Source organism: Lithobates pipiens, unplaced genomic scaffold (genome assembly GCF_037356315.1).
Source record: "Lithobates pipiens isolate NorthernLeopardFrog02 unplaced genomic scaffold, aLitPip1_a1.2 Scaffold_22, whole genome shotgun sequence".
Classification (NCBI taxonomy): Eukaryota; Metazoa; Chordata; class Amphibia; order Anura; family Ranidae; genus Lithobates; species Lithobates pipiens.
Window position 1 is genome coordinate 63,842,188 of NW_027507784.1, and position 27,720 is coordinate 63,869,907.

Genomic DNA, 27,720 nt, shown 5'->3' on the forward strand with positions numbered 1-27,720 from the left:
TAAAGCGTCGCCTATGGGGATTTTTTAAGTAGCGACGTTTGGCGCCATTCCACGGGCATGTGCAATTTTGAAGAGTGACATGTTTGATATCTATTTACTCAGCATAACTTCATCTTTCACTTTATGCAAACATTGGGCTAACAAGTGGTTAATAATAGAGCTTGCAGTCAGTAGTGTTAGGAGATAGTGCGTGCTGTCTGCGTGCTCTGTACCCAGTACATACCGCTATAATATAGGGCAGGCCCCTACTTTCAAACATCCAACTTACAAACATCTCCTACTTGCAAACGCAAGGAGACAGCAGCAAGTGAGATGAAAAAAGATGGACGACAAAACAAATTATACAGGGGTGATAACCCTTCCCTATGTTTTCCAAAAAGCTTAAAGATAGTTTTTTTGACTGGAGCTACACTTTAAAAATGTACCGGTTGAAAATGACAAACAGATTCAACTTAACACAACAAACCTACACAGTCCCTGTCTTGTTTGCACTGCCTGTATACTGCTGTTCTGAGTATATAGGGCCTGGGGGCCACACGCATTTCCTTTTTTAATATGGGTATGGGGTTCCCCTTAATATGCGTACAAGACCCAAATAGGCTGGTAATGGGCAGGGAGGGCTACCCATGCCATGTTTCTCAATGATTTTCAACCATATTGCAGGAACCAGATATGACATTAAAACCGCAAGCAGTTTTAAATGGTGTTATTTCCGTTTAATGTCATTTTGTGCAGGGACTGTTCTAAACACGGGAAACACGTGGCACTTCACAGGCATACTACAGACACCCCCCAGGCACCATATTTAAAGGAATATTTCACTTTTTTTTTTTCACTTTAATCGTCATTAAAATCAGTGCTCCCGCCAAAACGGCAGTTTTTAAAACTTTTTTTTTGCAGTGACCCATGTCCCCTGAGGCAGGAGGCAGGTCCCCAAACCCTTTTTAGGACACTATCTTGCATATTAGCCGTTAAAATTAGCACTTTCCAATTCGAACGTTCGAGTCCCATAGACTTCAATGGGGTTCTAACGTTCGTACCGAACGCGGGGGTCGTTCGCAAGTTCTGGTGCGAACCGGGGGGTGTTCGGCTCATCCCTAGTTTGGAGTTTTACTCAAACCTATTTATGGTGCCAAAGCCGAATGGAGATAGACCAATTCTAGAGCTACGGAATCTAAATCAGTTCCTGAGGATCCGCTCCTTTCGGATGGAGTCAATCAAGTCAGGCGTATCTATCCTACAAGGAGGGGAACTTCTGGCATCCATCGACATCAGAGATGCATATCTGCATGTCCCTATATTCCCTCCTCGCCAGAGGTTTCTGCGTATCGAGGTAGAATATAAGCATTTTCAGTTTGTAGCCTTTCGGCCTTGCTACAGCACCTCGGGTATTCACAAAAGTACTTGCCCCACCTCTAGCCAGGTTAAGGGCACAGGGCATAACTGTCTTGGCTTACTTAGATGATCTATTGTTAATAGACCGGTCAGTGGCTCACTTAAGACGGGGTGTAGCCGTTTCAAGCAGTTACCTGAAAAGTTTGGGTTGGATTCTGAACCTAAAGAAGTCCTCTTTGAAGCCACTAAAAAGGCTGGAGTATCTAGGCATGATCATAGATACAGCCCAGAAGAGGGTGTTCTTGCCTCCGGCAAAGATCAGCTCCATACAGGAGCTAATGAAGATGATCAGGTCAAGAAAAAAAACTCCTAAATTCGCCTTTGCATGAGATTGTTAGGGAAGATGGTAGCTTCATTTGAAGCAGTTCCTTATGCCCAATTCCATTCGAGACTGTTTCAAAGCAGTATCCTGTCTGCTTGGAACAAAACGAATCAAACTTTGGATTTGCCAATGCAGCTGTCCCCAAGAGTGTCCCAGAGCCTCAGTTGGTGGTTACTATCCCGGAACTTGCTGAAGGGAAAAACCTTCAGACCAATTATCTGGAAGGTAGTAATGACGGATACCAGCCTTTCAGGCTGGGGAGCAGTACTAGAGAAGACTGTCCAGGGACAATGGTCAGGAACCGAAGGTACCTTACCCATCAACATCCTAGAGATTCGGGCAGTATATCTGGCTCTAAAGACCTGGACCTCCAGGTTAAAGAATTTTCTTGTCAGGATTCAATCCGACAATGCCACGGCTGTGGCATATATCAATCACCAAGGGGGCACCAGAAGTCTCTCAGCTCAGAGAGGGGTGAACCAGATTCTAACTTGGGCGGAAGAGAATGACCCCTGCCTATCAGCAGTTTTCATTCCAGGAGTAGAGAATTGGCAGGCGGACTATCTAAGTCGCCAGCAGCTATTTCCGGGGGAATGGTCTCTTCATCCCAAAGTGTTTCAAGCTGTTTGCCAAAAATGGGGGACTCCGGATGTAGACCTTCTAGTGTCCAGATTCAACACAAAGCTAGTCAACTTTGTGTCCAGGACAAGAGACCCACTCGCGTACGGAACAGATGCGTTGGTGACCTTGTGGGATAAGTTCACACTGATCTATGCTTTTCCCCCCGGTTGCTGCCTCGGCTTCTTTCCAGGATCAAGCTGGAAAGAAAGTCGGTAATACAGATAGCACCAGCATGGACCAGAAGGTCCTGGTACGTGGAGATCGTTAAGATGACAGTGGAGGGTCCTTGGCCCCTTCCACTAAGGCCAGACCTGCTATTGCAGGGGCCTATATTCCATCCTACTTTACGAACGCTAAATTTAATGGCTTGGCTATTGAGACCCACATTCTGAAGAAACGTGGGCTTTCCAGGTCAGTTATCTCTACTTTGATTAATGCTAGGAAGCCAGCTTCTAGAGCTATATATTATAGAGTCTGGAAAGCTTATGTTTCCTGGTGTGAATCCAAGGCTTGGCACCCTCGGAGATATATTATAGGCAGAATTCTTGCCTTTCTACAGTTAGGCGTAGAGATGAAACTGGCCCTGAGTACTATTAAGGGCCAAGTCTCAGCCTTATCAATTTTGTTTCAAAAACCGCTTGCTACGCATTCTTTAGTCCGGGGTTTCATGCAAGGAGTGCTGCGGATAAATCCGCCAGTTAGATCTCCCTTAAGCCCTTGGGACTTAAATCTAGTTTTGTCGGTGTTACAAAAACAGCCATTCGAACCATTACAGCATATTCCTTTAGTCCTCTTGACAAGGAAGCTGGTATTTTCAGTTGCTATATCGTCAGCAAGGAGGGTGTTAGAATTGGCTGCTCTTTCTTGTAAAGAGCTATATTTGGTTATTCATGAGGACAGAGTGGTGTTACACCCTCGACCAGACTTTTTGCCAAATGTAGTTTCAGGCTTTCATCTGAATGAAGATATTGTCCTGCCTTTGTTTTTCCCAAGACCAGGTTTCAGGGAAGAAAAGTCTCTACATTGCCTTGATATAGTGAGAGCAGTGAAGATCTATTTGAAGAAAATTGCTCAGATTCGCAAGACATCTTATTTATTCTGCCAGAGGGTCCCAAGAAAGGACAGGCAGCGTTGAAATCCACTGTCTCCAAGTGGATTCGGCAAGTTATAATTCAAACTTATGATTTAAGGCGGAAGATTCCCCCTTTTCAAGTTAAGGTGCACTCTACCAGAGCGGTTGGTGCTTCTTGGGCAGTGCGTCACCAGGCCTCCATGTCTCAGATCTGCAAGGCCGCAACTTGGTCTTCAGTACATACATTTGCAAAATGTTATCAAGTAGATGTAAGATGGAATGAGGATATCGCCTTCGGGCGCAGTGTGCTGCAGGCAGCAGTATAAGTCCTCAGGTCTGGGGGTTACTCTACGGGTTGTGTCTCCCTCCCCTCAAGTAGCATTGCTATGGGACATCCCACCAAGTAATTACTTGAGACTGTGTCCTATGATGTACGATAAAGAAAATAGGATTTTTAAAACCGCTTATCTGTAAAATCCTTTTCTTAGAGTACATCATGGGACACAGACCTCCTGCCCCTCTGTTTTTTGGGGTGAGAGTATATTGCTTATATTGCTTGGCTACAAAAACTGAGGTACTCCAGGAAGGAGGAGGGGTTATATAGGGGATTAAACGTCCTGTATTGGTTATACCAGTGTCTACACCTGAAGGTAGGCCTATAACCCACCAAGTAATTACTTGAGACCCTGTGTCCTATGATGTACTCCAAGAAAAGGATTTTTACAGGTAATCCGTTTTAAAAATCCTATTTTTTCCCCCCTGTAACGCTCTTTAAAAAAAAAAAAAAAGACTGGGTAGTGAGCTGACGTAAGGTATTTTTCCTTTCCTCGTAGATACAGAGGGTCCTGCTCAGGGGTCAGCCACTAGATCTAGAAAAGCCACAGTTAAATATAAAGGGTGTGGCAATTGTAATGAGAAACTCGTGCTAGAGCACGCTAAGCCATTTTGCTATAGATGTATTTATAAGCTAGCAGGGAAGGAGTCTGCTCAGGCAATGAAGGAATGTCGCGTGCTGCAGGCGGAGATGTTAGTGACCATTCAGTCATTTAAAGCCTCTGTTGAGGCACAAGATAGGGACAGAGTCTTGTCTGCAAGTGAAAGCTCCCCTTATCAGGATGGGGCCTCCATGGGGGGTACGGAAGGGTCTCAGGGTCTGAAGCCCTATTTGGATGAGGAAGAGGTGGAGGTCTCAGGTCAGTCTTCAGGTGAAAGAGAGGACTCAGACCTGGATAGTCAATCTAAAGCTAGGCTGGGTGGGGTCATCTCTTTGCTACGGAGGACATGGACTGTCTTCTAAAAGCTATCCATACCTCTGAGGGTATTCAGTTCCCCCGATACTCAGGTATCGGCACAAGATAAACTGTACAGGGGGACTAGGAAAGCCACAGGCAAAGCCCTTTGCAGTACATCAGTCTCTCAAGGACATCATCCTTAGAGAGTGGAAAGACCCAGAGTGCAAGGTTGTAAAGTTAAAAGCCTGGAAGCGGAGGTGTCCTTTTAAACCAGAGGAGGAGGAACATTTTTTCAAAGTCCCTCATTTGGACGCGTCTCTGGCACAAGTGTCCAAACGTTCGGATCTCTCCTTTGAAGATTTCGGAAGTATCCGGGATCAAATGGACAAAAAACCTGAAGTCCTGTTACGTAGGGCATGGGAAGCCAATGCGGCAGCTGTGGCTTCCGCCTGCGTCGCCAGGAATGCAGAGGCCTGTGTAGGTAGACTATTAGAGTATGTGGCACACGATACTAAATCCAAGGAAGTTGCAGATTCCTTGGAAGTTATTGGCAAAGCGGTAGCCTACCTGGCAGATGCCGCAATCGATACAGTCAGAACAACCGCCAAGCCGGCGGTCCTTCTGAATTCTGCCAGACGTTCTTTGTGGGTTAAAACCTGGGATGGTGAATTCACGTCTAAATCACATCTCTGTGGCCTACCCTTGGAAGGCTCCTTGCTCTTTGGTGCGGGCCTAGAGTAAGTCCTATCCCGATCCTCAGACAAGGGGAAGAAATTTCCTTCAAAACCCAAATGGGTTGGTTGGTCAGTCTGGAAAAGTCCTCCTTGGAACCTGTGCAATCCAGAATCTTCCTGGGGCAATTATGAGTACCGTATTTATCGGCGTATAACATGCACCTTAAGTTTAGGAGAGAATTTTAAAGAAAAAATCTTTTAGGAGGGAAGTTTAAGGAAAAAAAACTTACATTTAAATGACCATCAATGCAGCCTTGTCAGTGTCATTTGCAGCCTTGCATTGTAGCCTTGCATGTCCTTTGCAGCCTTGCATGTCATTTGCAGCCTTGCATGTCATTAGCAGCCTTCCATGTCATTTGCAGCCTTCCATTGCAGCCTTCCCAGTCATTTGCAGCCTTCCATTCCAGCCTTGTCAGTCATTTGCAGCCTTGTCAGTTTCTTTTGCAGGATTTTCGTTTTAAAAATGGCGCTGCCGAGATACAGAGCAGATGTCCTGTGTATCTCGGCGGCGCTCGGTAGCTCTCCGCCATTTTCTGCCCCACTCGGCCATTCTTGGCTATTTTTGGCTGTTCTCGGCGGCTTTCAAAAGCTACGGAAAATAGCCGAAAGCTACCGAGACCGGCAGAAAAGCTCGCAATCGGCGGGTGACCGGCATATAATGCGCACCCACGATTTTCCCCTGATTTTAAGAGGAAAAAAGTGCGTGTTATATGCCGATAAATACGGTATTCTGGGTCTGACGTCTTCTTGCATTCCAGCAGTCCATGATTTGGCCGTCTGATCTGGAACGGCTGGAGAAAAAAAAAAAAAAAGAAGAAATGCGAAGTCTGGTGGTAACGCATTCTTATTCAACAATAAACAATTTCGGCCCCTTCCCCTCGTCTGCACATACTTTGTGCGTGAGGGATGGCCGCACTGAGGCAGTGACCTGTCCATAGTACCTTGGATGGAACGTCAATCCAAAAGAAGGAATCACACAGCCTTGGGCAATACCCAAATAAGGATAAGCCAGGGAGACCAGCAAGAAGGCTTGGGGAAGCTGCCGCTCACTGCCCGCAGGAGTTCCCATTCTCAGCTATTTAAATTCCCCGCCCGGATGACATCACCACCACCCCCCCGCGTCGTAGAGAGTGGGCGAACAGCGCCTGTGCAGCCGCCTGGTGCCCCGCCGAGCTGCGCATGTACGAGCCAAGCCTCAGTTTTACCGAGGCCTCACACATGTGCAGACTCATTGCGGCCGCAACCTGGAAATACAGCGGCGTCCTGGAGCGCAGAAGCATTCCGGGCGCCATGAGAAGCCGAAAGGCTAACCCAGGAGGAAGATGGAGCAGTGACACGACAGAAGGACACGTAACATAAACGACTGCCACGGAGAAAATAAAAACCGTAGACCTTGCCAGCCGGATTGTATTCGCCAGACGTCCATCTTGGGCATACATAGGAAGCCACCCCTCCACCACCAGGATATCCTGTGCCTGAAAAGCCACTTGCGCTGGGCTTGCACCACATGATTGGTATGCCGGACTCGGCAATCATCTCGACTGGACGTCGCGGAAGAAAAACGTGAGTACACGCGATGTAGGTCCATGGAGGAGGACAAAAAAGGAACGCAATCTCAAGTGGTGAGCTCAGATTTATGGGAATGGGGTCTTATAGCATTGGAGAGGAGGCAGGGTTAATCCACACACAGACTGCCATGGAGTGTCAGGAAAAGGTATTTAGCAGTTTATATTTACTAAAATAATTTCAATTCCATGTTCTGTGTACTGTGGGAGATCAGATATAGTGAACGGAGGGTCCTGGGTTTAGTAACACTTTAAGTACAGGTTAACATTCTGGCTGCAATTAGTACTCTTTAATGACTAAATGAATACAATTTACAACATGAGACCATAGAGACGTAGTAGTGTAAATAGTTTATTTATTTATATGCAATGGACAGAGCAGAAACGTAACATGGACTGGTTCTAATATTGCTAAAAAGCTGGAGTAAAACTAAAGAAAACATGCCAACATTTCCAACATTCCAGGCAAGTTAATTACCTTAGTTTTCCAAGCTTAGATTTATTAAAAAAAATGAGCATTGTATTGGATTTGCAAGGAGTTAAAGTGTACCTGTCATCAATTCACAGTTAGTCATTTTTTCTGCTTAAATACACCTTCAGCCCATTAATTCACCATGGGTGGTCAATGTCACTTTGGTGATCAGAGAGGCTGAATGTGTTTTAAGAGATGCAGAGATTTAAAGAGTCATGTTGGGGTTATTTTTTCTTGCTATTCCTGTTTTTTTTTTTTTTTTTTTTTTTTATGCAATTGGAAACTTACAATCACAGATGCTTATTATATTCTCATGTGCATAACTTACAGAAATAACTGCATTGCCAATAATTATTTGGCAATTCTCCTAAGACAAAGGAATTAGTGACATGGAAAGGAAGCTTTCTTAACATGGACCTAACATTAAAATGTGGTCTAAAAAGAATGTCACTGTTATTAAATCACATTATTATCTTGAATAAAAAATAGCTTATTTTGCTGTTTTGAGCTTCTTAGTGTGGTTTCAATTTTAGGAAAGATTATTTTAGGCCATATGTAAACAAATAAAATAAAAAATGTTTTTGCTTACTGATGCTAAATGTATGTGCTATCCAACAAAACCTTAGGGAAATAGTAAAAATACTGCTGCCTCAAATTTAAATCAGATCTCCAAGTTGCTAGGACATTCATTTTCAATTGTATACTATGCTGCCAAAAATTTGTGGACCCAACCTTTACACCTGTATGAGCTTTGTTGGACATCCCATACCAAAACCATGGGCATTAAAGGAGAAGTACAGCCAAAGCTCTGTACTTCTGTGTATCACAGGAGTGCAGATCGTTCTGTACGCCTGTGATCAGTTCTCAGTGGGCTGAAGCCCACTGACGGCCGACATCACAGAACTGGTCCAGGCTTGGGCAAGATCGCGACCTTATGGTTGGGATCCACCCACATGCGTTGACCGGCACCTGGCTCAGCCTCTCAACGAGCTTCTGAGAGCCTGAGCCGGCTGCTCCCGCCCCCTCCACAGCCCAGCACTCCAGTGAGTGAGGAAGGGGCAGAGCAGACAGCGGTGGCTGACAGTCACCAGTTCTATGCAAAGGGAGCTCTGAGAACCAAGCTGTTTGATCTCTCAGTTCTCAGTGTTAGAGCCAGTGGGAAACACCTAGGTAAGTATGAAAAAATCCATACTTCTCTTTTAATATAAGGTTAGACTCTTTTTGCAGCTATAACAACCTCCACTCTTCTGAGAAAGACTTCCACAAGATTTCAAAAGCGAGTCTGTAAAAGTTTTTGCTCATTCAGCCAAAAGAGCATTTGTGGGTCTGGTGATACTGATGTAGAATGAGGTGATTAGGCTTGCAATTGGCATTCCAATTCATCCCAAATGTTTCTGATAAGGCTGGGGTCAGAGCTCCATACTGACCACTTGAGTTCCTCCACACAAAGCTCACTATGACTCAATTCACCAAGAGGTATTTTTCTCTTAAATCTGAGGTAAAATAGCTCATAGCGTTTTTCAATATTTTTTTCCCAATAATCATTGGTAAAATCGCGCAAACAGAATCGCGGGATGCCTATCACTCAAATAAGGACCTTGTACTTCTTTTGGGCAACAGGCGTCCTGCGATTCTGTTTGCGTGTTTTTTTACCGCGATTGTCACCCGCTATCAGAGTGCCACTGGAAGTGACGTGGGGTCGCACGAGTGTCCCGTGATTTGGCGCCATTTCGAATCGATGTGATTGCGCCTGCAATTCGGAATGCCAAGATGTGAAGGGAGCCTAAAATAAAGCATGAATTATTTAATCAAAAAGTGAGGTAATTATCTCATGATATTTGGTATTTTATCTCATGATGTGATCTTCAGTGGGATATATACAGTGGAGAAGGATTAGAACCCCTGTCAATTTTTATTGCTAATAAAGAGGTAAAATGGTTTAAACGGTAGAAATATGCCAACTCACTAAGTCTGTGATGTCCCTGCAGCATATGTATTATTACAAAAGAAAAAAAGGTGACTAGAATACCAGTCAAAGGGGAAGCTGACATGACGCACGTGATGTATCAAAAACAAGTTAAATTAGGTAAATACAAAAAATCTTTATAAAATGTCAAATATTGAATTAAAATAGTATAAAAAAAAAAAAGAATCGCGCACATATATAAATACCGTTCTTCCACCAATAAAAAAAAGACAGCATTGCCAATGGGGAGATTTCCCTTCACTTCATGTTACAAAGCCAAAAACAGGAAGTGAGAGGAAATCCCTACAAATTAAAAGAATCCCTTGGGGACCTCCAGGTCACCAGAACCATTGTCCCCATTGGAAGATTTCCCCTCTACTGCTTTTCAGTGGACAACCCAAAATTTAGGATATTCTTTTACTTTCACTTTTATTGGTAACAGTAAAGAAAGCTGAGAGGGTACATCTCCCTAATGGGGACACAGACAGCAATAAAAAGCTCACAGTGGTCCTAACCCATCTCCACTATATCCAAAACTAAAACAAAAAGTTTTGCCTTTAGTTATACTTTAAGTAAATCAGCCCTGATGATTCTGTGTTTTTCCATATTTAGGATTCTATGCATAACTGCTGAGAAACTGATCCAAAAAGGTAGAGACTTCTCCAAATTGGCTTTTATATTTTTACATTCCTTAAACACCTCTTGCCTTAATGACTACTTATTTAACTCATGCATTTATTTATTTCCTTTAGTGAATTGAAGTGTCATGAGGTATTTACCAAGCGTTTTTGTTTTTTGAGGTAAATACCTCATATAGTGATAGTGAATTGAAATTTTCAGGATCGCAAGAGATCACTGGAAACAATGTGTTACGTGATTCAATTATCTCATGAGATATTCCTTAGTGAATTTAGCCCTATGTCTTTATGGAGCTTACTCACCTGTACTCAACAACTTGGAATCCTGCCCACATTATTTTAACCTTATAGGGAAATTTGTATCTACAAGTTAATGTGGCACAAGAACTGGAGCTATTTCTCAATTGCCACCAGATTTTAACTTTCAGGATACAAGATACAACTGAAGTTGATCTGTGGCCAAACGTATCTCAAAGTGGTTGTAAACCCCTTTCATGAAATTTGACCTAAGCACATAAATCTGTAGTGTTTATTTATCTCTCTCTAAAGCTCCAAGTGTCGTTTTTCTCTGGTGCTCCATTCCTCTATCAGCATGAGTCACTTCTGACAAGTTCTCTGACACATGAGATAACATAAGATGAAAATTTGTGTTGGGGAGGGAGCTCAGAGGAAGATAAGCACCCAGCTTGTCTTCGCTCCCCTGCCTATATGGAGGGGGGGGGGGGGGTGTCCCTTTCCAATCAGCTCTCACACAATGTAAGTCCAGATTCTACACCCACTGCTGAAAGAGGAAGATAGATTTCTAACACAATCTGCACTTTCCAAAGAGTGTAGAAAGGGGATAACAGCTGATATACACGTAAAACGTATATAGGAGGATTTATTTCATCTCTGTGTATCATCTGAGGCTGTTCACTTTATTGGGTATATGTGAGGGCTTACAACCACTTTCATCTCTTAGTAAGTTGCTGCTGATACATTTCTGGTTGGATAAATGGTATATTTAAAATGTTGTGTTATATTGGAATCTTCTCACCTCATCCATGACCACGAATGGAATGAACCAAGAACTAAAGTCCTTTATGATAGAGGAATGTCTATTAACGTGCATTGTGAAGTCACAAAATGATTCGAGCAGCTTCATAAACTTGTAATTTCTAGGGCCGTTCACGTTTTAAGTACAAGTGGGAAACTAGTATTTACCATATATCTGACAGCCCATGGTCTCTGTCAACCAGGTACATTGAGGGTATTTGACACCATTACAGAATGTTTAGAGATTAGATGATGTGAATGGCCAGGAAGCACAGCAAATGTAATGAGCAAATATGGCTACCCCCATGTACATGTATAACCTAAACATACAAACAAGATCTTTCAAACATTAATGCAGGATACACATGTTTCTTAGCGTTCAGCCTGACACAAGCGATGTTAGTACAGCGTTTTCCCCCGCTGTGCTATTGTGATTCTGACAGGGAGCCTGTCCCCACCAGGACATCACTGATCAGTGCTTGCAGTCAGGGCTGCTGTTAGAAATCATGGGGCCCCGTACAGCCTATTTGAAATCAAAATATTAACTACATATTTTCACTAACCCCCCTGTATGTGTCTCCCTGCAGCAGCTGAAAGCTGGCAGGAGGGAGAGGAGGAGAAGCCAGCTTTTAACTTTTGCAAGGAGAGATACACAGGAGAGAGATACACAGGAGGACCAGTGCTACCCCCCTATCTGCAGCTCTGCTTGTAGCCATTGGCTGCAAGCGCTGGATGCCAGTTGGCTGCTGGTTTTCCAGCATGCCCATTGCACAGAAGCCAGACAGGCTGCTGTACACACTGGCCAAATGTCAACTGCTTTAACAGAAATTGACCCGTGTGCACCAGTCTTTACAAACAATGATAAGATTAATTAACATTAAGCCGATCTCTTTATCATGTATGAAAAAAAAAAAAACATAAAATGATTAAAGTTCCACTTTGAAACTCTTTCACCCATGGACAGCATGCCATGTAGTGTGGGCATAGCTATCATTAGGAACTGTTTAGATTCTGTAAATTATGCACACATATATTTTGTACTGGACTCTTTGTAATCCCCCCATCATGTCTGCCTGTCATCTCCCAGCTAGAAAGCACTTTAAATCCGGTTACCATTATTAGCTCTTCAAATGGATCACTTCTACAAATGTGAGTTCGTTATCATTATACAAAATTAGCGTCTGACATTGGCATGTTCTCCTCGGTACATTAAGTACACACACTTGTGCAAATGTAACAAGTACTGCCAGTTGTACACAAGAAACAAACTGTAAAGTTAAGCAAATGTCAATGTTGTAACTTTGATCCCCAAATGTATTTTTAGTTAAATATAAAAAAAACTATAAGTTAAAATAACATTCAGATTGTATAGCACAGGCTGATGCGATTTTCATTTCTGTTTTATTTTAAACAATATTTACAATATTACCCAGCGGCTAAAGTGGGAATTGAGGAATTATAAAACAAAAAAAAACTTAAAAAACTGCACCAACTTTGTAGCAAAATATCTGTACATTTAAAAACAGAGTATCATAAAACTACATACTGTATTAATAGAGGACACCAAAATTGGAAATGTTGAGAAATTATTATAACACAAAATTAAGAAGCAACTCCACCCAAAAATGGTTTTCTGCTTTTAGAGTGCAGCGGGCAAAATGTAAGTTGTGTCACTGTCTAGATTCCAGGTTTCCCTTCACCCCATTACAACTGGAAGAAGCAGCGGTTGGCTTTTCAGCTTGACTACAGTTGTGACAAGTTTAATGACTCATGTACACGGACCATCAAAAGCAAATCAAATGCTGAATGTTTTCAGGTGGTTGCTTTGACTTGCATTTAGTTGCTTCACTTTTATAAAAGTAGATCAACGGCAAATGGTTTTGTGATTGGCCCTCTGAGTTTTCTGTCTACTTCTATGGTGTATAAAACGAATGGGTGCATATTCTTCACGCCTTCCTGAGGATGACACGGAGAACAATAAGTGAACTTACCACAGCTGTGCTGGGGAAGGACTTGCCCAGTGGAGTCACTGAGAGCAGAGAAAACCAGATAAGTAGCAACTTATCTTGCCCTACTATACCAAGAGCAGAAACTATTTTTGATTCAGTTGCTTTTTAAAGTGTAACACCGCCTTCTAGAGTATTTAACACTGTAAGGCAGGAAAGGGAAATCACCAACTCTCAAAATGATATTTCTTATCTGTCTTGTTCCTGTCTGCCTGTACAGTCTTTCCAAGTACTATACGCATTTTTAGAAATTGTACATAATTTTCATACAGACACAGCATTCTGTGTGTATGCAATTCCCCCACATCAACAAGCACAATGTGAATATTAGGCACGTTTGAGATCTCAAGAATCCTGTACCAACATACAAGAACAAGACTAGCTAACAGTATTATTGAGAACATAATACTGACAAGGCGCTCCTGAAATGACATGTGGGTGTCATATATGCACAATGTGATTAGCCCTCAAAGGGCTGACTGGCAGGTATATCAGAAGCCCAGAGGACAGTGTATCCATTAAAACAGTCTTGGTTTATTCCACACGTGGTTAAAAAACAATTGAGATGAACAGTGGTTATCAGTTGTTGACCAGCACCATACCACAGATAGCAGGATATGCTGAGGAACGGGGTTACCGATGAGAACTGTGGAATATCTGTTTGAATATTCTCACTAGCCGTTGCAAGGAGGCGGGTGGATCCACGTCACAGGTAGAAGACGTCACCCAAAGTGATGTAGCTGGAAAAAGGGGATTTGACAAAGGGGCATACCTGGAAACGTGTTATCCTGGCAACCAGCGTGATTCTCTGGTCTGTCCCAGTCTGAGTGTCCACCACAAGAGACTTCCTGGTTCCAGCAACGTCACTTCTGGTGACGTGGATCTTCCTGCCTCCTTGCCGTGGCTGGCGAGAATGTTCCTTCTTGGATTACACGGTTCTTATTGGTTCCTCAACGTATCCTGCATGCCTGTGGCACGGGGCTGGTCATCAACCGATAACCACTGTTAATCTCAATTGTTTTTTTTTTTAAACCTGTGTGGAATAATAGTTTTTTAATGGATACACTGTCCCCTGGGCTCCTGATATTACTGCCAGTCAGCCCTTTGAGGTCTAATCACATTGTGCATATATGACACCCACATGTCATTCCAATTGTGCCTTGTTAGTGTCATGTTCTCACTCATGTTTCTTGCCACTATCTCAGTGGTCACTCCAAGGCAGCCCTTCTAAATGACTACTGATATCTGTATCAATCATGGCGGATGGACTTTTCACCAAGGTGGTGTTAGAGTCAGTCTAGCACCTTACAAGGCTGTTGTTTGGTCTTAATGGTATTGAAAGTGGATGATTTTCTTGCCCTGCCTTACGATCTCAAACCTGTCAAAGAGTGGAGTTGTGCTTTAAGCAGGAGGAACGGGGAGAGGTGGTAAAGTTTTGCTGAAGTGCATGCCATTATTGTGTTTTATTCTGGTACTTTATTACCCAAAACCGAGTCAGAGGGAAATGTTCTGTAACTCTCCCCTAAAGGCTGTTAAATACTATACAATTTTATTCTTTTTACAATAAACATATTAGGATGCTATCAGGTAAGGTCAGCAGAAAAGGAAGTGTTTGAGTAAGAAGAGTGGGAGGAAAGGAGTTTATGACTTGCTGAAATTGAATTTAGTGTCCTGTTCATGGAATTAGAGTACATAAAATCTCTGTAACTGACAAATGTGCTCATTTAAAGGCTTTATCTTGTATATCTGCAGAGTAGATATTGAAAACAAGCTACAGGTTTGGTGCTTCTGACCATGGCAATCAAAATGAATAACCATAAAGAGACCTTAATTGATAAAAAAGAGCTTTTTTTCCCCCTTCATTTAAATGTTACCCACTCAACTTTGTTCTGTAAATGAAATTTGGAACATTATCTGTTTAGTTCTGGTGTGAAGAGCTTTGCCCCTTTAATTTACTGTTATCAATTTCATCTCACTTTTAGGGAAACCACAGAAAAAATAGGACAACCCTCTCTGTGCAGTGGTCATGTGATATGTGATGTCAGCACTCCCCTTGCTACCCAGTTCTGGGTGCATATAGATCTTCCTGTGTTTCTTGAGGCTTCAGATGCAGTGAAGGCAACATGAAACAAAGAAAATCAAAAAGGGGCAGGTCCAGAATATGATTTACACATGAAATGCAAGACACTGGCATTAGCAAATATACAAACATATATTCAGCTACAATTGTGTACTGCTTACAGATTTCTTTAAAGTAACCCATCATTTGTTCTTAACAGCCAAACTAACACTCATGCTGCACAAAAAGTGCACAGTGCCGACCAACTTCCTGAAGAGCAAAACCCTAACTTTTGGGAGTAGGACAGACATGCATACTCTGCCACCCTTCAGCACTTAGTGTCTGAGCAAAGCAGCTAGCACAACCACTACCTGGGATGGGGTTGCCTAAACCTATTCAAATACCAGCTCAGAAATTCTGTGGGAGTTCAAATAGTGCAAGAGTTGGCCACAACTGAGTTGGTACAAGAAGGAACTTTATAGTGCTTTGTTGTGCAGTGTCATTTTTACTTTGGATGCTCACAGCATTTATTTAATGTGCTCAAACTGTACCGTCTTATTTAAAGCTCCTTATTATTCAGAAGCAAAACCTAATACTCAGCCTGTTTTAGTAGTACAATGCACAAGCTTTAGTTGGATGGGCACGCAGAGTAGTCTGACAACAGGAGGGTACCTTTTTGTCTGGGTCTGCCCCCTTTCACGCTGAATGCAGATGCCATGCACAGACAGCACAGATTTGCAGTTGACTATACTTAAACAGAAATGAGGCACCTTTCTGTGGTGTTTCCTATTATGCATTGTAGTGATGACAGTGTGCATTCTCCATATAGGTCTATTGAATGCACTGGCACTTGTGAACTTTGATAAGCAGAAAAAAAATTGAAGAAAGCAGACTGGTTACCCACTTGAGATAGATGATTTCTTATTGGCTGCACCAAACTGTAAGAGATAAGCTTACTGATTTCTCAAAAAATGACACCCAATTGAAAGCAGATCCATTTTCCCCCAGTTTTTATAAATTTGCTTCTGCATGAACAAAATGAACCTGTTATTAGGACATTACGTTTGAAAGCATTCAATGATCCCATGCTTTTTCAGGCCCCAGAGCAGCACCAACTTTAAATGATATACTTACTCCTTATCATGTGATACATTGCCTTACAAGAGTACTCACTAGACCTGGCCTGTGAATTTGGGTCTGAGAGTTCATTCCAGTATACTAGAGAGACGATCCACTGGACTGGAATCAGAGTTTTTATTCTAGAATCCAACCACACTTATATTATCAAATGTGCTGTTTGGAAAGTGGTTTTAAGCACAGGCAATATGTGGCTATTGTGCTATGATGTGCTTGCTGCCCAATGACTGATGACTGTGACTTCTTGTTTTTAGCTTTTGGGACATGCAGCAGTTCCTCTGTCCTTTTAAACTCAGCTCAGTCATGTCATGTCTTCAGGTGCCACTGCCTGCTGGTCATTACAGACTGTGTAAAAACATAACCTTCATCTCTAGCAGAATGACTGAGCATGTGTTAAGTGTAAAATGACTGATTGATTATGGTGTGCATATTTCAGGCTGTATGTGCATATTTCATATATATGGTGATCAGCAGTGCAAGAGGGCAGTGATCACCTACCAAAACATTTGCTACGTAATAAGGATGCCTGGCAATAAGAATACTGCAGTCAATAGTTCAACCCATTACCAAAATTCATATAAGACTTTCTTAGAGCCTAAACTATAGCACAAGTCTAGACACAAGCTGGATGTATTAGACTGGATGATGGTCTATGCTGCCCAAAGCAACCAACTACGTGAATGTCTCTAGGGCAAATGATAAATACAGACTGTCCTTCCTTTAAAAAGATTTCAAACCCAAGTCTGCAATGATAAGTTATAATCCAAAACCACCTTTATGGCAAGTGAAATGTACGTCTCAGAGAGTTGAGAAAGTGGCCAGGTGATTGCACCCATTGCAGCTCCCCTAAAACTGAAATCTCAGGCAAGGGGCTAGCCTATAAAAGAAACCTCATGAGCCTTATGGCCAAAATGGAGCGAGGCAGTGAATGAATGTTATTTACAAAGTGGAAGAAATCATTGTCCTGCCTTTGTTGGGAAGGTGGGGTAACAGGGCAAAAAATAATAATCCCTGCTGTTCACTGTTTAGGAATTTTGAGAAAGCTTTTACTACAAATGTTATATAAACCATTTTCTTTAGCATTTAAATCCTATGGTAAAAATTCAGTTAGTGTGCCATTCATTAGTGCTAGCTAATTACAAAAACAACTTCCTTTTAGATTTGAAAAACCATAATATGCACAGTTTTGTTTTTGTACTGAATAATGATTTAGGACGAATATGTGTGAAAATTGAAGTGTATGCTAATGATCTGTTCCAGGTTTTCCTTTTTTTGATCGGTGTAGTGTTTTTAATCATGTCCGTCACACACACACACCAAAAGCCCTTGAAAATTAAAGAAGAACTCCACTGTGCACACTTTGCATCTAAAATCACCACATTAATCTCATAAATATTCTGAAGAAGGCCTGTTTCCAGGCCTCAGTGCCCATACAGACAAATATTTATCTTTGTTCTTTGTATAGACCATCCTCCACCTTTGTTTGTCATAACTAGGTAGGTCTAAACCAAAAAACAAATATTAGCTCCCTTGATGCATTGGGAATTTTCCCTTGTTTACTCTGCCATGAGCTATGCTGTCAAACAGAATGATATAGCAGAGGAAATCCATGCGTGGAATTTGTGGTGGTATCGGATAATTAGGTCTCGTATATCAGGAACAGTAGTTAAAAGTGTTAATTATTTATATTTAGTCACTTTAAAAGTTCTATTTTGTAAAAAGGAACTCCAGGAGACTTGGAAAATCAATCAGTGACCTGAAAAATATCCACTTTATCTCACTAGCTTAGTTTACATCTACATTCTGCATTTTACACAACTGCAACTGGATAAGGCAGATTTTACATTGTAGTTGTGTCCTAGGCTCCTTCCACATGACTTCGTGTCAAGCAACCTCCCTCTGAGAACTACCAAGAATGGTACTTGGAACCAGGAACACCTAGCCTGCATTTTCACATGTTCAAATTTAGATAAGTATGCTGTCACCTAAAGGATGTAGCAAGGCGAGGATTGACTGATTAGGTAGATCAAGTCACCTGAACGAGTTCAAATGAATAAATTTCATGTTTTCCTGGAGTGTGCCTTTAAAACAATATTCCCTGTTTTGCTTAGGCTGGAGTTCTTCTTTAATGACCATTAAGTGCAACATAAGCACAAGACTGACAGCACACTAATGCTTTTTTTAAGGACCCCTTCCATCGATCCGTACTTCGGTTTCACTTATTTACAAATCATCGAGAAACCTACAGCGACTACTGGGGGTCACTCTTTTTGACATGTATGTAACAAAAGTAAAATCGTGTATTTTACATTTTGGTTAAAAATACTGAGTAACGTATTGGTGTGAATGCTACCTGACCAAACCCCATCTATTGCTTGGATCTGTCTGACCAGGTATTTTGGATTTAGGCACTTGTTAGCTACAGTCGGATAAACATCTGTTTGGAGTGGACAGCCCAGCACGTTTCAGTCACTATGCACATTTTTCTTTCTGTCCAGTTTAAGCCCTTGGCAGTTCAATGGTTAAAAAAATGGCATTGTTTACAAAGCTGCAGTCACGGCGAGGGCGGCGTCTTGTGTATTGTGCAAGGGATACGTCACACACACATACACGCGTGGCGAATTCTCCGTCTCATACGGGTATTTCAGCACCATTGACAGAGCGCAGGTTCTGGTCGTCAAATCGCTTCCTTACACTTCTCCTCACCGCGTCGGCTCTCCTATAGGGCTGGCTTCTAAGATCTGGAACAGGACAGAAGAGTTAGGGACAAGTCTGACAGCCTAGAACTAAACAGAAAGAAATAGAAAATCTGGGAGCCAATCAAAGCAGCTTTTAGAGGGAATAGGTGCTTATTGGATTTATGACAGAATTGTTCAAATTACTTTTTCTGTAAACAGTGGCAATTTGCTATTGCATTCATTTTCTCCTTAAATGTTTTTTCTCCTTAAATGTTCTGTTTAAGTTTATAGCTGATAGGGGAGTTAAAAAAAATGACACTAGGAAGTTGAACTCTTTTAGGCAGCATTCACACCTAAGCATCACGTTTTTGAGAGTTATTTCGGGCATTTTTTTAGGCGATTGTATGGTTTTTGAGCATTTTTGTACAGCCTTTTTTAAAGTGTTTTTGAGCTTGGGCATTTTTTATTAGCCAATAAAGAAAATATCATCTGTTTCATCATATGTTATGTTTTTCAGCTTTTCATCCACTTTTATTTATTATTATTTATTTTTTAACTTTTTTTGTGTTAGGAGTTAAAGGTTAGGGTTAGGGGTTAATTTCTTTATTTTATCTATTTATTTTGTTAGGTTAGGATTAGAGATAGGGGTTATAATTATGGGTTAATATTAGGGTAGGGGGGTTAGGGTTTTATTTATTTATTTTTATTATAATTTGCATTTATTTATGATTATTATTAAAAAATATGTTTTATTTATTATTTATGTATTAATTAATTATTTATTTTTATGTGATTAAAAAATCAGATTTTTTTACCCTATAAAAATAACCAACATGTTATATTTACCTGCTCTGTTGCAGTGGATTTTCACAGAGCAGCCCAACGGGCTGAAGGAAAACAAAAAATTCTCCCTGCTGAGCTATTGTGTTCTGATAGGAGGACTACCCCCCTGCAGGAACACACCAGTTAACACTCACAGCCATTGGATGCTGATCAGATGCTGGTTTTCCAGCATGCCCATTTGGCCGGCTTCTGTCAGCCAGGCTGGTGTATACATGGGCCAAATGTCTGGTTTCTGTTGAACCGGCTGACACTGGCCAATATTCAGCCCATGTGTATCAGGCTTAAGAGGGGATCTTTTAACGGAGAGATTTAAACTAGATTTTATCTAATTAAATTAAGTGAGATTTGACTTATTTTGTGATCTACTGCACACAGATATAATAATTATTTTCTAAATGCTGTACTAGTAATTAAACCTTCACGGGCAGGTCTAATTACAGCCAAACTGCAGATTTTTGTGAAGTGTTTGCATTCCAATTAGTAAGATTTTGCCACATTTCCAGCCCCAAAATCACTGAGATGGGATGTAAGGATAAATCACTTTAACAGAGATACAAAGAGAAATTTAAACACCTATTTAGAGTACCGTGTTTGTGAAAAATATTGTTTCTTTTTTGTTCATCTTGGGACACTGAGCATCTTCATCTTCATAACTATAGAGTTATGCTGACACCTTCAGGTTATTGGACACTGGCAAAAAAAAGACAGGAAGTCTCCTCCCTGGTATAACCCCTCCCTGTTTGGCCAGGTTCTATTTTTTTGCTATTTTCTTCAGTAATGGTCATGACAATACAGCTTTAAGAATGAAAATAGCTAGCTCCTCAACTGTTCCAGCTGGGATTAGGGGACTGTCATTACCCAAATCCATGTCCTATGGCTTTTCTACGCTCAGAGGTTTGGTACTCAGACCACACACTGTAAAGGGGCGGCCTGTAATGTTGCTGGTCAGCACTTGGCCCTGCGTAACATGAGCTTGTGCAATAATACATTGCCTTGTGGACTGGTAGGGTGTTCTACATTAGTGCAATATGTATATGAATTCCTTTGTTTCATATCTTCATATTTTTCTCCATATTTTCCTGCAGACCATATGGTTCACAAACTGACAATTACAAGGATCCAGAAAAACTATAACAATGGCATAAGCAATTGCAGCAACACGGACAGGATTGGCAAATTTTGGTGCTAAAATAGCTCATAGCTCATGGACGGGATGGGGAAATTTTTTTTCCTTGGTGCTGAAGGACCTTGTCTCTTTGTTGTCTCACTTCATTTGTCTCACTGTGTGATGGTGTCACCAGGGAGCGAGAGGAGGTCTTCCTAAATGGAATACAAAAAACAAAACAGCACAGAGGTGCTAACCCTTCTCATGCTATCCAACACTGACAAAAGAGTGGCTTAATTGGGACTTGTCTTAACAGTAAAAGTACAGACTTCCTTGATGATGCTTATATTTTGGTTTGCAATTTTTGAAGGTGAAATTAAAATAAGCTCTCATCTTGCAACAACTAGAAGTAAGAATGATGACATTATCTATCATTTTCATTAGTTGTGTCATGCACTGCATGCCCAATTTTCCTCATTAGAAGTGTCCTTTTCTCCCACTCTGCTCTAGATAGACTAGTACAAGCAAGGTCAACTAAGGAACTTATTTATGTAACATATATGGTGCTACTAGATACATTTTTATTGAGGTTTCCTATCCGTTCCAAGGTGGAGTCGGAACAGGATATTGGCCCTATCTCTGAGGAGGTTTAGAAGGAGGAGGTTTAGGAGAGACCCTTCGGTCTCTCCCTCTTGCCCCTCTCTTTCCATCAAACATATTGACCCAGATCTTTATTCTCCATAGTGTATATAGAACCCCTTAATTCTTGCATTCCATAGGCCTGAAATCTGATCCAGCCTGTGCCCCAAACTCCAAAGATATTTGGAAGAGGTGGTTGATGTAAATATTTCTGTTGAACCACTTACATGTCTATTGGGCTACCTTGATTCTTCTTTTTACACTCCCCCAATGTCGAATATTATCTTGGGTGCTCTCTTTGTGGCTCGCAAATACATACACTATACTTTTAGAATGTTTTTTTTAAATTATTTCTCTTTTCTCATTTGTTTTGATGGTCATATATAGTTGACCTTATTTAGTAATTAGAATTTTCCACTACTATGTTTTTTTTTTTCCTTTAATTTGTTGCATTTTTGAAGTCCTGTGGGACGTGTTTTGTATGTACTGCCTGTATTTTTCAAGATTGAAAATTTCATCAAAAAAAATATGATTAAAAAAAAAAGAATGATGACATTCTAAAACCGTAGCATGGCTGTAAACAAACCGAGATCCAGATACTTTGAGCATCGCTTGCCATTGGCTGTTCCCCTAGAGGAGCTCCTCTGACTATCAAAGATTTCCTAGTGTCAGCAGAGGCAGCTATATTTCTGTGCCAAGTTTTTAGTGGGATAATTGTCAGTCTATGGGAAGACTAACAGTTCAGGGAATAACTGGTACTAAAACCGTTGCAAGTATTAGTTTTTGTTTAGCTAGCATACATTAGTGGATGAAATCCAATATCTGATGGGTTACTATGGTTTAATGCAATTGTGGCATCCAAATGTACTGTAGGGCAAAATGCAGAACTGTCTGCCTTACCCACAACTAGTAAACTAGCAACATACACTAGAAGAAATGTTATGGGTAACAGTGATCATTCCCTTGTCAGGAAGCCATGTTTTTCCTACCATTGACCTAGTAAAGCACAGTAAGGAATATATGAAGTACGTTGTGAGTGCACTTTAAAGCCTATCATGAAATTATGTTCTAACCTACCCTGACCATAGTAAAAGTAAATTTGTGATATCAAAATATGTGTTCCTGTCATTGGTTGGCACATGATAATGCCCAGATAATATGATAGAAGTCACATGATTTGGCCCTGTAGCTTGCAGCAGATAACAATATTCTTGTGAAGAGAGCCACTTTAGGGCTTATGTATAAACGCTCGCTAATCAGAGAATATTGTTTGCCTATAGATATCAAAATTATTTTTTCTTTCAAATGCTGAACTGTATAGATGTATAAATAACAGTTCCAAGATGATTGGCTGCTATGGCTGACAATACAATTCCTGGTGCCTATCCATGGCGTCATAAATGTGGTAGTAGCCCGCCTACTTCCGCCCACAGGACTAGTGCATAGCTATAAAATGTTGACAACCACACAACAACCCATTCCAGTGGCCTTGCAGTTCCTTAAGTTAATTCTAAGGGCCCACTATATGGCTGGGCTGCAGCCACCAAAAATAATTGCTGTATGTTCCTCATGCAGCATCTGGACATCGTGGGCATCTTATGCAAGAGATGTCCGCCATCATGGCAGGCAGGAGAGCCAATCAGGTTCTACTATGGTGTGTTCTATCAGCACTACTGATGGGCTTAGATAGTAGCCCCCACTACACCTGTCATTGGTGGGAAACCAGTAGCTTACTCACTTCTTATATGATGGGATTTGCTGAAGCTTCCCACCCTGATAGCTATTGATCTACCACATGTATGCTTTCATGGAGGCAACAGGAAAACAGAAAATTGTATCATACTGTAATTTTCCTTTCCTGGTGCCTATCCATGGCAACATACTGAACCCACCCAGTTCGTTCCTAGAGATATTAACTTTATATAGCTATGCACTGGTCCCATGGGTGGAAGCAGGCGTGGCTACTACTACATGTATGCTGCCATGAATAGGCACAAGGAAAGGAAAATTACGGTAAGTATGACACAATTTTCTGTTTTCTTTTTTGTGCATGGAGCCAACTCTCCACATGATAGAATCTTATTTAAACCTTTGTGCCAAGGCTGCCGCAAGTACAGACTGCGTTATTTAGATCTATTGAGAGTCCAAAAGAGTTATAAGAAACTGTAGGTTTCAGGATCTATCCAAAACTGAAATTTATCAGTTATGAGGTCAGCATTTCTGATTTAAATATTCTTTATTTGAACAAGCCATAAGATGTCATAAAAGATGAAGAGCCACTTCACACTTGTCCAAGTGTGTATATATGGACTGGGGCGCTATTACGAAAAAGTGGCAATGCATATTTAGCATGCACTGTTGCGTATCATATTAATGATAGACAAAAGTGAAGGGTTCTTAAAAGCGGACTTATTATCCTTATCTATGGACAGTCATTAGTCATGACTAATATTGAAGCTGGCAGCTTTGGCCGTTGCAGAATGGGATGCAGCTTATACATAAAATCAGTCTAGTGAAGGTGTTTCTGCTGTTATTAGAGCTGAAATATCAGTTTTGTGGAGTAAGACCCTTTAAAAGAGTAACAATATGTCAATAGGCTATTAAAGTGCACTAGATACCTACACAAAGTGGAAACGGCCATTTTGCAAGAGAACCATTTAGCTAGAAATTAGCACTTCATATAAAACAGTAAAACTGGCCATGCACTAGTAGATTTGTGAATGAACATTTGTTAAAATATTTGTACAAAAATTCTCAGTGCATTCAATGACTTGACAAATGTTTGAAAGTACTTCTAAATATCATTTTATGTTAACATTTGATTTTGGAATAAATGTAATTTCCAGAAGAAAACTACATACATTGTTAAAAAGAGAGAAAAAGTTTCCTTCCTGTTCCTTTGAAGTTTCTTGCGCTGTGGTTGAAAATAAATGTTAATATTGACAAGGAAAAGGGGGGGAGTAAGGGATAAAAATAAAAAATAAAAAATAAAAATAAAAGAACCTTCACATAAAGGACCTCAAAAGAAAAAATGTGGGTTCAGTTGGACATTTTAGGCATAAAGAAAGTTGTAAACACAACCAGTATATTCAAAAGGAATTATTTCTATTTATTTTTAAAACAAAAAATAAAAACAGAAAATAAAGAGTTGATCCTTGATCCTATATTTATATAGATATATATTTTGTTTTTTTCTTTTTGGAAATTTGAAATGGATTTTACTACTTTTGATAGGATGTCAATTAGGTCTTAAATGTGTAGTTATAAGGAGGAAACATTTCTTTTTTGTGTGTAAAAAGGAAATTGAACTCTTTATTTTCTGTTTTTATTTTTTGTTTTAAAAATAAATAGAAATAATTCCTTTTGAATATACTGGTTGTGTTTACAACTTTCTTTATGCCTAAAAAGTCCAACTGAACCCACATTTTTTCTTTTGAGGTCTTTTATGTGAAGGTTCTTTTATTTTTATTTTTAATTTTTCTCCCTTACTCCCCCTTTTCCTTGTCAATATTTACATTCACAAAGTGATAACCAGGACGTGGCATTTTATTTATCAGTGTATCCACAGACACCACCCTGTGATAGATACACACTTGTTCCATTTTAAATATCAATGAAAATAAATGTTGATTTGACCTCACTAACGATTAGAAAATTAAACAAACATTCTTAAAATGAAAAAATTGATACTAAATTTTACTAGTACAAGGCCAGTTTAATTGTATTAACAGAATTGTAGAAATAGTACCTCAAGTCTATTCTTCCCACTGAAGGAACAGCTGACTTATTTAGGAAGAGTAAGCATATTTACAAGATGGCCATCTCCACTGTGCATATTGACAGAAATAGTCATAACTGGTCTGGCATACAGAGAGAGGAGGAAACCAAGTAAAAAATAATGCTTGCCAGCTCTGTGTATCCTCCACCACCGGTGTGCTAGATGAATTCCTTACCCTCGAATGAACATTTGGAAATTTAGTGATATTATTCTTCTTTAGGGCTAAACAGAAGAAAACATAACATGATGGTTAAATAAAAACATGGGTGAGTGGTGAAGATAGTCTGAGCTCAGAATTCAGTTCCTCGAATCAGTTAGCCACTGAAGCAAGAAGGAAGGAGGGATAGCTAGGGCCAAGTTAAGCAGAGCAAGGCAGTGAACAAGATGAATGCCCTGTTAGCACGAGAAGCTTTGAATTATTGTTTTCAGAATTTTGACAGGAGTAAAGGCAAGCTGCGTTGAAAATTGGCTCCAGATAGATCATTAATACAGTAACAATACCTGTTGAAGAGTAGCAGAAATAAAGCCTTCCCAAGAAACGGACACAAGCTGGGAAGTACAAACTCACAAAAACACCTTGAATGCTCTAATATTCTATTTCTACATGTGCTGTTATGAGTTCGCACTTCATTTTTAGAGGGTCAGCCCACCTTGAAATTTTAGTTTATGGTGTTCTAGAAAGTTAAACCACCTGATGGTATCTTATATTTCCCTGGAACTTTATTGGTAAGATCTCTGCACTTGAGTTCCCAGGTCTGCACACCTGCTGTGGACATATGAGGGGTTCCTGTTTTTTTTCATTTTATAATTTGGACAGTGCAAAAGGAGAAGGTGGTACTTGCAAAGGCTGGAAGGAACCCCACATTTCCAGGCATGGAAGAGAGCTGGGAATTATTGCAGTGAAATCCTTTGTGGAGAATCCAGGGAGTACAAGAAACCAGGGCCCTAGCCCACCAGGCATCATCTAAAACTTTTGGATGGTCTGACTCTTTAAAATGCATCAGAAAAGAGTTTTCTACAGTAAGATCAGCAAATGCAACTATATACGATTTTTTCTAGTTTTGAGACAATGTAAGAGTTTAGCTATATGACCATAAAAAAATGTGTGTATTAGTTATATACCCAATGGAGGCATTCACAAATTCAGATGATTCCTGACAGCAATGTCTATTGTGATCGACAATGAACATAAATGGTCTTGTCTCAAAAATGAAAAAACTGAGAAATATAAATGTTTGGAGGAGAAAGAATTTCATGCTTAGAATGCAGTCATTTCTCATGCAAATATGACATGCAGTATGTGTTAGAAAATACAGCGAGGATCTAAAAAGGAACATTCATGTATGGTCACAAAACAGAGTAAACATTTTTGGCAAAACATGGAGATCAAAATGAAATTACACAAAATATAGTTTGGCTTTGATCACTTTAAACAGTGTATATCCTTTTTTTTGTGAGAGCTGAGAAGCCACATTGTTTTTTGTTTTATATTGTTTTTCATTTTATGTGGTAAAACAAGACTGTGGCCTAAGATTTCAATAGTAACCAGTGACATTATGGCTGTGATAAAAGAATCTAAATCCAAATTCAACATTTTAAATCAACTAAATTCATTCCAGGTGCATTGTTATAATACAGGACTTATAAAGTGACAACAGTTTGCGCAGACGTGTACAAAATTAAGGGAGACACAGCAGTTAAAATACAAATCAATACAAAAGGTTTCAGAGGGCCCTACCCATGAGAGCTTACAATCTAAAAGGGATGGAAGTGCATTAAAAATAAAGGTGTGCAAAGTGTTACAATTCATTTCTTTTAGAAGACAGACACAGCCTGAGCAGAAAAGCCTGTCCCTTGCCAGCATGCTGCATCTCATTGTGGAAGCAATGCAGAAGTCCAACACAATCCCTGCTAAGTCAGACCTTTAGCTTTGCAATCAGCAATGCTCATGCTCCCTTCTGATTGGGCAGATCAAGGAACTGACTTATCAGGGGACATCCCTACAGTCCCATTGCTATTCCTAATGGTTAACGAGTAACCTCACTGGCCAATAGGAATGTACAGGAGACAGGAAAGGGTGGGCAGCTTCAGCACTATCAGTAAGAACTGAAAATATGCATTTCATAATCACTTGAAATTCAGCCGTAACATGATAGTTTACAAGGCCTGAAAAAGGTATATGCACATCTAGGTGCCTGTGCAGTATACCTGCCCCAGTTTGCCCCCTTCCACCAGCCAAATCTCTTTATTAGTGACATAAACCTGCACTTTAGAAATATTTGTTCATTTCTATATTCTGACAGGTTGGAACACATAAACTGTTGGGGATACAGTAGGTCTGGATTTGACCAATACTGCCTTGTGAAATAATTATATTCAAGGTCATATAGAAACCTAAAAGGAATTTTGCCAATGGGACGTTG

The 27,720-nt window shown here is 40.5% G+C and overlaps 1 protein-coding gene across 9 annotated transcripts in view; it reads right to left on the reverse strand.

Annotated features, from left to right (window-relative positions):
* Positions 1-7,280: 7,280 nt before the first annotated feature.
* FMNL2 (formin like 2) overlaps positions 7,281-27,720 on the reverse strand; it is a 344,784-nt gene continuing 324,344 nt past the window's right edge. For 6 of the 9 annotated variants that reach the window (XM_077447676.1, XM_077447679.1, XM_077447678.1 and 3 more), the window contains one exon: positions 7,281-18,995. In XM_077447676.1, the coding sequence (XP_077303802.1) occupies positions 18,886-18,995 (110 nt within the window). In that variant the 3' untranslated portion in view covers positions 7,281-18,885. Of the gene's footprint in view, positions 18,996-25,425; positions 25,520-27,720 lie in introns of all 9 variants that reach the window. The other 3 variants (XM_077447677.1, XM_077447682.1, XM_077447681.1) reach the window with 2 other exon arrangements.